The sequence below is a fragment of the Pseudorasbora parva genome, chromosome 18, assembly GCF_024679245.1.
Source record: "Pseudorasbora parva isolate DD20220531a chromosome 18, ASM2467924v1, whole genome shotgun sequence".
Lineage (NCBI taxonomy): Eukaryota > Metazoa > Chordata > Actinopteri > Cypriniformes > Gobionidae > Pseudorasbora > Pseudorasbora parva.
In genome coordinates, this window is record NC_090189.1 from 6,845,173 (window position 1) to 6,860,438 (window position 15,266).

The 15,266-nt window shown below is 37.8% G+C and overlaps 1 protein-coding gene across 2 annotated transcripts in view; it reads left to right on the plus strand.

Moving 5' to 3' along the window:
* lrrc8aa (leucine rich repeat containing 8 VRAC subunit Aa) overlaps positions 1-15,266 on the plus strand; it is a 37,234-nt gene that overhangs the window by 12,331 nt on the left and 9,637 nt on the right. Inside the window, exons 2-4 of one of the 2 annotated variants that reach the window (XM_067423566.1) lie at positions 3,992-4,752; positions 5,892-6,500; positions 13,716-14,048. In XM_067423566.1, coding sequence (XP_067279667.1) covers positions 4,063-4,752; positions 5,892-6,500; positions 13,716-14,048 — 1,632 coding nt within the window. In that variant the 5' untranslated portion in view covers positions 3,992-4,062. The remainder of the gene's footprint in view (positions 1-3,991; positions 4,753-5,891; positions 6,501-13,715; positions 14,049-15,266) is intronic. The other variant, XM_067423565.1, reaches the window with a different exon arrangement.

A 15,266-nucleotide genomic window follows, 5' to 3' on the forward strand; every position in this document is an offset into this window, starting at 1 on the left:
CCAGTGTTCAATCAGCTTTGACATATTTAAATCTGCATATTTGTGAATTTAAAAAAAAATGTATTGAATCATTTCAAATGTGTGATGTTTATATTTTTTACCTTTTATAAAGGGCATTTCCCCCATAATCTTATCAAATATAGGCTATGCTTCAGGTTTAATTTTATGTTGTTCAATTTGATCAATACATTCAATTCAATTAAAAGACTTTAAGGGCTGTTAACAATAAAATTAAATAATTCAGACATAAACTGATTTAGTCAGTTTAAATTGACTAAATCAATTTATCTTTTGAATAGACAAAAAAGAAATGTTGCAAAGTGTGTGTACATGAAACTAAACCTCCAGTAGGTGGCAGCTGGTGGCCGTCTTAATGAGTGAGTCATTGAGTCGTTTATTCAAACGATTCATTCAAACACTGAATCGTTCAGTAACACACTTGTTGCTGTGAGACGCGTTACGGTTCTGCTGTGTGTGAACGCTTTTTGCTGCTGAAATCGAAACAAAAGCACTCAATATAGCATCTAAAATGTAAGTGACTTTAAGTGAATGTAAATGTAGGTGAAGTTTAATTAATTGTTTATGAAATTGTCATATGAAAGCAGTGTCATTTTCAGTCGTGATGGTAATTTCTCCTCCGGAGGCTGCACGAGCGTCAACAGCGCGACCTTGTTATCGTCAGTTCATCATATATTATCCACCATTATCGATCGTCACTTACACTAAATGAATGCACAATCATTCTTGCATTTTGGTGATTCGCTAGCTATTTTTTGTTTTAATCCGGCTCTTGTCCGTCGGGCAAGTAAAATTCTCTTTCACTTGTCCCTTCAAAAAATCCACTTGTCCTGGACAAGCGTTAATGTCGAGCTCTGTTATCTCAGTTACGCCTTTTTTCCCCCTCTTAGAATTGCGAGAACTTTATCAACCCGTACCCATACCCCGTTTGGACTTTATAACTCACAATTGTGAGATTTAAAGAGTCATGAAAATGTTCTTTTGCGGTTTAATATTTACAGACACTAGGCTATATCATGATTTTGATTTAATTGTACTGCGTTTTGTTTATTCATCAAAAATGTGACATTCTCTGACATTCTGCGTCATACGTTTTGTTTTTCTGACTGGGTTCCACAATTCTGTCTGCTTTTTTTCCCTTGTGAAAATCAGAGCCCTATTTACAGTTTCAACACAAATATGAAACCAGCAAACAAATCCTCATATCAGAATGATTTCTGAAGGATCATGTGACTGAAGACTGGAGTAATGATGCTGAAAATTCAGCTTTGATCACAGGAATAAATCACATCAGTTTTACTGTTTTACCATATTTAGGATTAAATAAGTGCAGTATTATATAGACACACTTTTGAATTGTGGGCACTGGGCAATATTAGCTGAAAAGGAAGTTATATTTATGCATTTGGCAGATGCGTTTTATCCATCGCATTGCAGTGCATTCAGCTTGCATTCTTTTTTTAATCAGTTCATGCATTCCCAGGAACCTTTGATCTATAGGAATGAATGCAAACTAGCAAATAGTATTTCATCCTGTTTTCAGCGTGCTATGATTTGAGACACACTTTTAGTTTGTAGCGCAGCAGACGGACAGCAGCTGTTGTTAATTCGGAGCTGATGTTGAGCCCATACACAAACCTCTCTTGTGAATGGCCTTTATAACCCAAGCGTGCATCGTACGCACTGGGAATGAATGCTAAAATTAGGCACAACTTTGATTTTGCGTGCGCATTTGTGTTTTAACGGAGTTCCTGTGTAACTGTACTCGCACAAACACGCACAGCACAAAGTTTTGCTGACTCATTTCAGCCACTTCCTGTGTCCAGGATCTGAGCTCTGACTCACGGGTACTGTGAGAAAAAGACAACTGCTGTCAACCTGTGGACTTCGTTTGGTCTTCCTTATTACAAACTGATTTTTATGTCTAATCCAGGTTTGTGTCTTCTCGACGGTGACTCCTGTATATGTTCATTACACGAGTGTTGTTTGCTGGTTTTACAGCTGCAAAGAACACCCGTATTGGATTCAGAGCCTCCTTCAAATAGTGACTTTTGAATGTATAACAGCATGAATTAATAAGGCTATGTGCACTATGTAGTATTTTTGCAGTAAAATATCCAATAACCACTAGGCCGTGTTATATATTTTGTTCAGTTGAGTACTTACAATATCCCAAATGTTTCCAACTATTTGTAAATTGTGACAAGATTATGAGGACCCGGGACGTGTCAGCATAGCGTTTGAGGGAGTCGCCTGTCAATCGCGTCATATCTGCGTTACCCTCAGTTTTATTCTGCAGAAGCGCTTTTCTCTTAGCAGTGTGAACAAGTCACAGCAGCGCCGAGCGAACGCACAGAGTAACATCATAACATAATTTTAAACACACTTAAATGTGTTTGTATAACAATCACTCCAGCAGCCGTGCTCAGTGCCGCAACACTCGGTCCTGCTCTGCTTCATACAGTAACGTTAATAACCGCATCCATGAACATGATTTCTGCCCGAGTCCTATTTTCCACCGGCTGTGAGGTAAAAACCACATGTCCCAAGACGCTGCGCTCACACTTGGCGTCATCAAACTACGCCTTTGTTTTGAATAGGCGCCCTCTAGTGGACGAAAAGTTGCATAGTGCACCTTTAAAGTAACCTTTTTTTCATTTTGTCAAAACATTAAGTCTGTTGCTCCCCCTCCACTTTTTTTTTAAATTGATGTTATCTTATATCTAAAAACAATAAGTTGATCACAAAAAAAGAGAAAAAGACAGAAGAATAAATGGCAGGCCCTGAAAATGAGAGGGGTTGCAGACAGAACAAGGTTAATGTATAACACGTTTTTCTCACAATTTAGGAAGATTTCAGGAGAGCTTCAACATGAAATCAAAATGGCCTCTTCTATCTCTTTCTTCTGTTTACCGTTTTAACATTCCTGCTCTTACCATGAACATCTTAAAGGGATAGTTCACCCAAAAATGACCCCATGATTTACTCAACCTCAAGCCATCATAGGTGTATATGACTTTCTGCTTTCAGCCGAAAACAATCATCGTTGTGAGTTGTTAAGAAATATCCTTGGCTCTTCCAAGCTTTATAATGGGGGTGATCCATTAAAAGAATCCATGCGACTCCAGCGGGTTAGTAAAGGCCTTCAGAAGCAAAGCCAAGCATTTGTGTAAGAGAAATAGTAAGAAAATATCCAATATCTACTTTAAGATAAGCTTTATAAAGCTTAAAAGACTCAGATTGAGCTCAGAAAGACCATTCAATGCCCTTACAAAGCTGGGAATAGTTTGATAACTCTGATTGTGTTTGGATAATTTTCTTTATTATTTATTATATTTTATCTATAGGTATACATTTTGAAAATGTTAATAATTAAATGAAAGACTTAATCTACCTTATGCTAAATATTTTATGTAGTTTTAAGTAGACATTGACTTTTGCAAAAGTTTTAGAATTAGATGAAGCACTATATTTCTTTTTTATTTATTTATGTAATTATACACATTACCTTTTGCAAAAGACTGAGCATGATATGAAATGCCTAGAAAATGACCCTGTCTATGGAAATTACCTTTTACAAACTGTTATTTTATTGTAATTTATTGCAGAAAGGACCTTTTAGCGAACTGTTATTTTATTTTTAATTTATTTTTATTGCCTTTTAACAACAATTTAATTTAATTTATTGCAGACATTACCTTTTACTTTTATTTATAATTTTAATTTATTATAGAAATTACCTTTTACAAACTGTTATATTATTTTTATTTTTTATTTATTGTAGAAAATATATTTTTAAAACTTATTTTAATTTAATTTTATTGTAGAAATTGCAAACTGTTATTTTTTTTAAATTTAATGTACAAATTATATTTTTCAAACTTTATTTTATTTTTAACTTAATTTGAATTTATTGTAGAAATGAGCTTTTACAAACTGTTTTAAAATATGTATTTTTGTTTGATCCTTTTAGGTAGAAATGACGTGTGATTATTATCATGACAGTTTCCCTCTGGTTTGTCTCTGTCTGTCAGGTAAACTGTCATGATTCCCATCACTGAGCTGCGGTACTTTGCTGACACACAGCCGGCGTATCGAATTCTGAAGCCATGGTGGGACGTGTTCACCGACTACATCTCCATCGTCATGCTGATGATCGCGGTGTTCGGCGGCACGCTGCAGGTCACGCAGGACAAGATGATTTGCCTGCCGTGTAAATGGGTGGTCAACCAGACCTGCGAACAGCTCAACGTCAGCGTGCCGCTCAACCCCGAGCCCAAGGGCATCCAGTACGACCTGGACCGACACCAGTACAACTACGTGGACGCTGTGTGTTACGAGAACAAGCTGCACTGGTTCGCCAAGTACTTCCCGTATCTGGTGCTGCTGCACACGCTGATTTTTCTAGCATGCAGTAACTTCTGGTTTAAGTTTCCACGGACCAGTTCAAAGCTGGAGCACTTCGTGTCCATCCTGCTGAAGTGCTTCGACTCGCCCTGGACCACACGCGCGCTGTCGGAGACGGTGGTGGAGGAGAGCGACCCAAAGCCGGCGGGGAAGATGAACGGCTCGATGGATAAGAAGGCCTCCAGCATCAGTGACCAGGATGTGGAAGCGAGCGTTCCCATGCTGCAGAGGACCAAGTCCCGGATTGAGCAGGGCATCGTGGACCGCTCGGAGACGGGTGTCCTGGATAAGAAGGAGGGGGAGCAGGCCAAGGCACTGTTTGAGAAGGTGTGTGTGATCATTCAAGAGTTGGTCTTGAGTCACAAGCGGGATATCTAGTTATCAACGTTGTATTCCAAAACCTAGTGAACTGCCTCTGTAGTCAGCATTTTAAAGGGTTAGTTCACCCAAAAATGAAATTGATGTCCTTAATGACTCCCCCTAATGTCGTTCCACACCCGTAAGACCTCCGTTCATCTTCAGAACAGTTTAAGATATTTTATATTTAGTCCGACAGCCTATCTAAGTGAATGCACACTATACTGTCCATGTCCAGAAAGGGAATAAAAACATCATCAAAGAAGCATCGAAAATACATTTTTGGTCCAAAAATAACAAAAACTACGACTTTATTCAGCATTGTCTTCTCTTCCGTGTTTGTTTTCAAACCTCAAATAGATTCAAACGGTTATGAATCAGGGGATTGATTCATGATTCGGATCGTTTGTCAAACTGCTGAAATCACGTGACATTGGCGATCCAAATCATGAATCAATCCCCTGATTCATAACCGTTTGAATCTTTATTTGAGGTTTGAAAACAAACGCGGAAGAGAAGACAATGCTGAATAAAGTCGTAGTTTTTGTTATTTTTGGACCAAAAATGTATTTTCGATGCTTCTTTGATGATGTTTTTATTCCCTTTCTGGACATGGACAGTATAGTGTGAATAGACTGCATATGCTCTGGGACTAAAATCTAAAATATCTTAAACTGTGTTCTGAAGATGAACGGAGGTCTTACGGGTGTGGAACGACATTAGGGGGAGTCATTAAGGACATCAATTTCATTTTTGGGTGAACTAACCCTTTAAATATATTTATAATTTATAAATGTATATTTACTTCCTATACTAAAAACTATACATACCGGTATGTAATTTTGGGTTGAAATATAAGTGTTATTAAATATGTATTTATATTAATTATATTTTAGCCAGTAATTACTGTATTTTTTATTTCATTACTTAATTTAATTGTATTATTTTGTCACATTGTTAACTAGTAAATCATTTATGTGGATCTATTTCCGTTTCTTCTATGAAGCTGTCTATGTAGGTAGTAGACACCAGGTAGTTCGCTAGGTTTTTTTGAACAGAGCCCAAATATCCCGAATATATCACCTAATATCATCCTTCTCTTTTTGCAGGTGAAGAAGTTCCGTATCCATGTGGAGGAAGGCGACATTGTTCACCGCCTTTACATCCGGCAGATAATCATCAAAGTCTTCCAGTTCGTCATCATCTTCTGCTACACCATGTACTACGTTCACTACATCACGTTCAGCGTGACGTGCACCGTGGACATCGAGCGGCTGACGGGTTATCGCACATACCACTGCGCTCACCCCCTGGCCACGCTTTTTAAGATCCTAGCCTGCTTCTACATCAGCCTGGTGGTGGTTTACGGCCTCATATGCATGTACACGCTGTACTGGATTATTAGCCGTTCGCTAAAGCGTTACTCCTTCGAGTCCATCCGCGAGGAGAGCAGCTATAGCGACATCCCGGACGTGAAGAACGACTTTGCCTTCATGCTGCACATGATCGACCAGTACGACCCGCTGTACTCGAAGCGCTTCGCCGTGTTCCTGTCGGAGGTCAGCGAAAACAAACTGCGGCAGCTGAACCTCAACAACGAATGGACTCTGGAGAAACTCCGACAGAGGATAACCAAGAACTCGCAGGAGAAACTGGAGCTGCACCTCTTCATGCTGAGCGGGATTCCAGACACAGTGTTCGACCTGGTAGAACTGGAGGTGTGTGGGTTTGCATGCGTGAATGTTTGTATATACCAGCGACCTTCGAGTCACATGTTAGCAGGTTGTGCTTATAGGCCTGATGTAGACTTGCTGAATGTAGCCTGTTCTCTACTAAACTTCCACACAAGTAGAGCTGCACAATTAAGGCTGCGATTTCAGTTTTAAAATATATATGCGCTGTTTGTTCCACAAAGTGAAGCGTGGCGCTGTGTTCATTTACACGCAAGCGCTCATGATCCGGTGTTTTCAGTGTCTGGCTTAAAGGCACAGTATGTAATTTTTGCAGCTTGAGGTCGCTTATTCAAAACAAAGGCGTAGCTTGATGATGATGTGAACGAGTGGCATCATGGGAGTTTTAGTCTTGACTCTTGAATCTGAGAGACTCGAGCAGAAATCATGTTCATGAGAGAGTGACTGTATGAACGTTTTATTAACGTTACGGTGGTACGAAGCAGGATGCGTGAGAGCTCTTGGGAGCGAATGCTAATGAGAGAGAGCCGTCGAGAAACAGATCTCTGAGCTTTTATTCTGCTTATGCTGTGGTCGCCGCTTCCGCTCTTTCCGTTGTGTATGTGGTGTAGCGCAGCGCTGTTTTACGCGGTTAAAACTATCATACTAAACACATTTGAGTGTGTTAAGAGTTTTAAGGTTACTCTGTGCGTTTACTCGTTGGGCGCTATGAGAGACTTTGCAGTAATCTAGATTCATATTAGAATATCATATTAATAAAAACAGGATGACTAAATGACCATTGCTAAATGACATGCAATTAATTTTAATACGTATAATAGAAAAAGGCTCTGATTATGCTATATTATATTTAGTAGTGTTGTCTCTGAGGGATGGCAAAAACTATGCTCGCAGTGAAACAAGAAAACAAGCGATTCAAACTATAATACTAGCCATGATGTGCTATATAACAATGATTATTTTTCTGTTGATAAATGTATATACTAACAGTTTCTTGCCTATCTAATGATATTCATGTGTTTCCATATACCGTATTTTCCGGACTATAAGTCGCACTTTTTTTCATAGTTTGGCTGGTCCTGCGACTTATATATCAAATTTAATTCATACTGACTGACAAGAATAAACATATAGCCGCGAGAATGCGCTCTATGCTGCTCCTGTAGCCTAATATTTACTTATACACAACAACTTAGAAAGACTGAACACAAACAAAATGCTCCCATAAAGAAAATCTTATTCTGCAAAATACAAACAGCATGTAGTAAAACATGCAGCGGAGAACGATTCTCACAGCGTTCGTCTCGCGCGGCAGAGAGTTCAAGCCTCTATGGACTCGTTCCTTCAGATCTGGCCATCTTGCTTACAGTCCGCAAGTAGATTTCTTTTTCTTCTTCATCACAATTAAAGTAACCTCTGCTTTTCGCCAGTCCCTTACAAGTTTCTCACTCACTTCAAACTTTCTTTCTTCTGCTCGGGTTATGCAGTGAAGCGGGCACGAGCGAGTGCACGCGAGCAGGTGGTCGCATGCGCGCGCGGGTGCTCGCGTGCTGGCATGCGCGCGGCTCCAGCTCTGCCCTAATGCGACTTATAGTCCAGTGCGACTTATATATGTTTTTTTCCGCGTCATGACGCATTTTTTGACTGATGCGACTTATACTCCGGAGCGACTTATAGTCCGGAAAATACGGTAGTAATATATGGAAATGGAGGGTAGCGCGGATATGGCGTCATTGACAGGCGCCGCATGGTTAACGCTGGTTAAAATGGCTGATTTCTCTGGATTTAAACATTGTTGGGAACATTTGAGATGATGTAAATATACAGGTCAACAAAATATATAATATTGTTCTAATGGTTTTGGATATTTTAATCTAAAAATATTACATATTGTGCCTTTAATATGTGAAAATGAACAACATGAATGAACAAGACAGCCATAGATATTAGTATTGTTAGAGTTACGGATTTACTGTAAATTAACATTTCTCAAAAAAAAAGTATTTCACAGTGAAATCTTACAATAATATTTTTTAATTTGTTTAATATTTGTATGTAGTAATACTAATAATAGTTGTATAAATAGTTATGAATACTATTAAATATTTGTATTTAGTAATATTATATATAATATAAATTATGTCATATATATATTGGGCAGCCCTAGAAACAAGCAAAGCAAGCCTGGAGCTTTAACAAAATAGCATTTAAACCGGAAGCTTTTCTTTCTTTTTTCTATTGTAAAGTATACTTGATTTTTTCTTATGTAGTTGATTGGATGGTAGGAAGTTGCTAATGGTGTTGCTAACTAAATGGAGGCAGATTATTTAAAAAAAAATTTGATTTTATAAAAATAAGAATTGTCCCTTTTGATTTCATGGTGATTTTGACAAGTTGCAATTCAACCCCCCCTAAATTGTGCAGCCGTACACCAGTCCAAAACCTGTTCCAAACCTGTATGAGTTTTGTTCTTCTGCTGAACACAAAAGATGATATTTTGAAGAATGTTGGTTGACAGTAGACATTGACTTCCATATTAGAAATAAATATGGAAGTATATGGCTGTTTGATTCCCTTTAAGTAAACGCTAGTGTGCATTATGATGCCTCCTCAAGATTACGTTTCATTCTGTGATGCCAGCTGCTTAGAAGGAAGTTAGAGGTATTTCCTGCAACATGGTTCGTGGTTTTTTGAGGCTTTTAGTTGTGTAATGTTATTTTAGTTGGTGTCATTTCTGTGCCACTAACTTCAGTCGGAACTGTAAAAATATTTTTTTAGTTTCTGGAATAATATCCTCTACAGTCCCTGACAAAAGTCTTGTCGCTTGTGTACAAATTGACCTAAAGTGCCGCTGAAATATATTTCTAATCAAGATTTTTTTACAAGAAATGGCTCATTTTAATCCCACCAGCTTTTGTGTTAATGTTTCAGTGAAAAACTAAACTTTCAAAAAGTATTTTAATATTCACAGCTTGGTAAAGCCCATTGAGTCAATTTTTGCAAAGACATAAGTGTTGTCACCTTGTCATATGAGCTTCACCTGTGACTAATAATGGATCAATTAGGTCTCAAGTGTGTATAAAAAGAACCCCAGTACGCTAGACCTTCACATCAACTGCAACTAGACCTCTGCAAACATGCCTAAGATTCACCCAGAGACTAAAGTTTTGATTATCAAGAGGCTGAAGACCAGATCCACTGCTGATGTGGCAGACACCTTCAATGTGTCTCAGCGTCAAGTACAGAGGATAAAAAAAAGATTTGAAGAGACTGGAGAAGTTTTTGATAAGCCCAGGTCAGGCAGACCCCGCAAGACAACTGCTCGAGAGGACCGTTTGCTGGCTCGAAAATCCAAGGCCAGCCCATTTTCCACTGCAGCAGAGCTCCACGAGACCTGGTCACCTGAAGTCCCTGTGTCAACCAGAACAGTTTGTCGGATTCTGTCTCGAAATGGCCTCCATTGTCGAATCAGTGCCCAGAAGCCAGCACTAAACAAAATACAATTGAAAAACCGTGTGGCATTTGCCAAGGCCCACAGCCTGCTAAAAGGATGGACGCTGGAAAAGTGGCAGAAGGTGGATTTTCAGATGAATCTTCTGTTGAATTACACCACAGTCGCCGCAAATATTGCTGGAGACCTACTGGTGCCCGAATGGATCCGAGATTCACCCAGAAAACAGTGAAGTTTCGTGGCGGAAAAATCATGGTCTGAGGTTACATCCAGTATGGGGGTGTGCGAGAGATCTGCAGGGTGGAAGGCAACATCAATAGTCTAAAATACCAAGAAATCTTAGCTACCTCTTATATTCCCAACCATAAAAGAGGCCAAATTCTGCAGCAGGACGGTGCTCCATCGCATACTTCCATCTCCACATCAAAGTTCCTCAAGGCGAAGAAGATCAAGATGCTCCAGGATTGGCCAGCCCAGTCACCAGACATGAACATCATTGAGCATATGTGGGGTAGGATGAAAGGCGCATGGAAGACGAAACCAAAGAATATTGATGAACTCTGGGAGGCATGCAAGACTGCTTTCTTAGCTATTCCTGATGACTTCATCAATAATTGTATGAATCCTTGCCAAACCGCATGGATGCAGTCCTTCAAGCTCATGGAAGTCATACAAGATATTAATTTGGATCTCACAGCACCACAACTTAATTTGCTGACATATTTTTGTATTTGCAGTAGGGCTGGGGTAAACGATTATTTTTTAAACGATTAATCTAGCGATTATTTTTTCGATGCATCGATTAATCTAGCGATTAATTTTTTCCTGTCCGATTCGGTTACGATTCGATTCGATTACCGATTATCTCCCATTAATTGCCTAATAGCAATTTATACATGTTGATTTAATTATCTGAATGAAAAAAACTAATTCCTTAACATTGCAATATATGTTTATTGCTCTTAAAATTCCAAAGTAAAAGACTATACAAGAACAATGCATTCAATAAAATCATAACAAAATACACACACACACACACACCCTATTTTGAAGTTACTGCACTCTGCCTTTGTATTGTCTGCAAAAAATGTGGAGTCATGCCAAGGCAAAAGGTAACTTCCATATTATCAATATTTGGTTGCTGATCACCATTTACAAAATCAACACCTGTATAAAATGTAATGATCATGGCATTTATTTTGGATGATTTACAATTAATTATAGCCATCTTCTTATTACCATCATGTGCTTTGGTTGCATTCTGATGCCATTATTAAGGACACATACCTCTAGTAAAGAGAATCTTCATTGGTGTGTAGCAAAACTTACAGGTTGATAATTGACACTGAATTATATGAACAAGATAAGATTATTTCTAATGAGTAAACATTTGCATATATAATGCAAAGATATAAAAAATAGAACAAATAACAAATCATGTAAAAATGCATGTGATTGGAATAAGATAAATAGCAAATAGTGCCGCTGGTTAATCAAGGGTTAAGTTTGGCTATCTCACTCTAATGACAGTGCTGACTGGATCGGATTGCCCATTCATACGCTAAACAGAGAAATTATTTATTGCAATATGTTTTTAATGTTTTTATCTAGCAAAAAAATGATACAATAGGCTACATAGCTTAATTACTTTTACATCTTTGAATGAAAATCGCCTATAGCCTAAAAGGACAACTTTTAGATTGATGTGAACGACGAGTAGGAATAATTCTCAGAATGCTTGTGGATTAAACATCCCCGATGACATTCATTGCCATGGATTTTATCGGGTTTACAAGAAAAGCAAGGATATATGGATATAATTGCGAACTGTTACTACTGATTGTATGCGTGAGCGCACGCTGTCACGGCATTCGAGTGCACACACTCGTTCAGTGGACAGCCCCAGACTGCCTGACAGCGCGCTGAGTGAATATTCTGCATTATGAAAACATGTATGACAGTACACAGGCTACACCGTAACTTAAACGCGGCAGACTTTAATAGACAGTAAAACAAAGGCGGGACACCATAACTGGATGTCGGTACCGTAACTTAATTTAAACATCTGTCTTCCTGTGTGCAGAAATTTGTTTATGTAGCCGTGACAACAAAACGCGTGCATGCGCACCTGTGTATAAGAGCGCTTGCTCCGTGCGCGCCGCGCGCCAACCCGCAAGCCTTGCACTTCTGAAAGTCTGAGGAGCCACTCGTGTTGCTACCATAGATATACATAATAAATAATATACTTAATTACATAATATACTTTATTATGTATATCTATGGTTACTACTCTCCGGCGCCACCATCTTTATTTTGGGTCTGACGAATCGACGCGCATATTTTGCGTCGACGTATTTTTTGCGTCGACGTCATCGATGACATCGACGCGTTGTCCCAGCCCTAATTTGCAGTAAATTTGTTCAATTTCTGTATAGGCGACAACTTTTGTCTTGCCAAAATTTGACCTTTCTGTCTTGATTAAATGATAAATATTTTTTCTATGAAAATTATTTATTTCAGTGCATTAAACATCATTTGGGAGGGTTTTAGCTTTTCATACGAGCTATTTCTAACACCAATTAATTAATTAAAAGTCAGGTTAATATCAGGTATTTCTAGAAAATAGATAAGCGACAAGACTTTTGTCAGGGACTGTATGCCATTGTTTAAAAACAGATGGTCCCGTCTAGAGATTGGACGATTACCGGTTTAAAATGTAATTTCATTTTGATTGTATTTTGGAAAGTCGCTGTAAATCCTGTCCAGCCAACATCTGTCTGTGCAGGCGCAGCGCGCGGCAATGTTTTTTGTTTTTTTTACGAAAAGAAATGGCAGAAGGCAGTGACTTGGGAGATTTCTCAGCCTTCAAAAAGGACCAAATCTGAGGTGTGGGAATATTTTGGCTTTTACAAAAGTCCTGAGGGAAACTTAATGGGGAACGCTCACCCTGTCTGGAGAAAATGGAAAAATAAAGTCTGCAATAAAGAGGAACACTTCAAATCTGTTGAGTCTCGTCTTCGTGACCATCACACACTGTTGTATAGCGTACGCAAGACAAGTTAACTTGACCTCAATTCCAAAACTACTATAATTGGACACAAAATATTTTCTCTCACTCACTTGAAATTAACGTGAAGCTTCCGTGAAAAAAAGATGAGACCCAAAGACAAGAAAGTTCAGACAAGACTATTAAGGGTGACATTTAAGGGATAATAATGTATATTCATTACACTTAGTACACAAATTTTTACCACATCAATAATCACAGGGACATTGAATTGAGATTGTTTTACATCGGACTGGTTTATACATCCATTTTGTACAGTCAGTGAACAAAACAAAACAATCATCCAGACAAGATGATCACAACAACATTATAGTAGTATTAATAGTAAAGTCCTTTGATTTTAATTTTCAATACAATCAAATACATTCGCAAGTTGCATTCAAATGAAACGAGAGCGCAACGGCAGGATAGGATCTTGCTTAAAGTGCATAGTTTTATTTGTTGTTGTTGTTTTTATAAAATTAGTTGAAATGTTTTCAATGTGTGCATCTGTTGTTTTGAACACTTTCATCTCATTTGAACAAAACCCTGTTATTAATAATTGTGATAATTTTGGTCACTATAATCGTGATATGAAATATTCATACCGTCCCATCCCTACTCCCGCCCCAATCTCATACACATTGGCCAATCAGGTTTTATGTAAAGTTGCCTTGCATATTATTACGGTGGTATGCGAGAGTATAAAAAATTTGCTCATCATCTTTTTCATCATTTGATCCAGGTGCTGAAATTGGAGCTGATCCCTGACGTTACGATCCCGCCCATTATCGCACAGCTGTGTAACCTGAGGGAGATGTGGCTTTACCACACGCCGGCCAAAATCGAGGCTCCCGCTCTGGCCTTCCTCCGCGAGAACCTCAAATCACTACACATAAAGTTCACAGACATTAAGGAGATCCCGCTGTGGATCTACAGCCTCAAGAACCTCAGCGAGCTCCATCTCACTGGAAACCTCAGCGCGGAGAACAACCGATTCATCGTCATCGATGGACTACGGGAGCTCAAGAGGCTCAAGGTCCTGCGGCTGAAGAGCAACCTCACTAAACTGCCTCAGGTGAGAGGATGATGATTACAGAAATTCATGAACACATTCACAAATGTCGGTCTGTGGAAGCATATCACAGAAAGCACACTATAGTATGTGTGATATCTGATGATGGTAATATCAGGCTGATGAAAGATTCAAATTCAAATTCAGCCCGTTTACTCTCTTAATACATGTTCTTGGTCTTGTTGTGCATGATTTATCAGTGCACATTATTATAAAGACTAAATAAAAACAACATTTTTTGTTTTATATATATAAAAAAAAATTGTTTTATATATGTATGGTTTTATATATATATATATATATATATATATATATATATATAAAACTGCGTGTGTGTGTATATACAGTATAATGTGTGTGTATATATATTATATATATAATGTGTATTATATATGGTTTTATATCTATACATATATAACTATATATGTGTGTGTGTATATATATACACAGTATAATATATAAATAAATATACACTGTATAATATATATACACGTGTGTGTGTGTGTGTGTGTGTGTGTGTGTATATATATATTATATATAATGTGTATTATATACACATTATATAATACAATAATTTATATAAATGAATAATTTATATAAATAATTATATATTATTAATATACAGTATTTTTATTAACAAATATTAATAAATGTATTACAATAAAAAAATTATATAATTGAATAATTTATAAAATAATGATGTATTATTAATTAATATGTTATATGAATAATTGGTGTGGCACGGTTCACAAAACCCAAAGTTCGGTTTGTTTCACGGGTTTCGGTTCTGAATGGATCTTGTTTTTTCTTTTAATTGTCAACACTCCAGAAATGTACTTCAGCATATGATACATAGTTTAATTTTCCACAATTTAGGGTACAGTATTTAAAAAAAAGTTATATCATGTAAAAGTTATTTCCTATCTGGCTGTCTCCTGCTTACGCTGTCCAACACATTGGCGTAACATTTTTCATGTAATCATATCGATTTTGATCAGAACAGCACTGTGGCTTTAATTCAGCGTGAGCAGGTTTTTTGCCCAAGCTTCAAAGGCCTGTTTAAATTAATAATCTAGAAGCTTATCTTAATTTTAATGTTACTTTTATCATGTGAACTATACTTATATACATGTTACATGCATGTGGGTTTAGGAGGGGAACACGTTTAGGAACAAAAACAAAACAAAGTTTAGGAGGGGAACACGTTTGCATTTGCTGCCG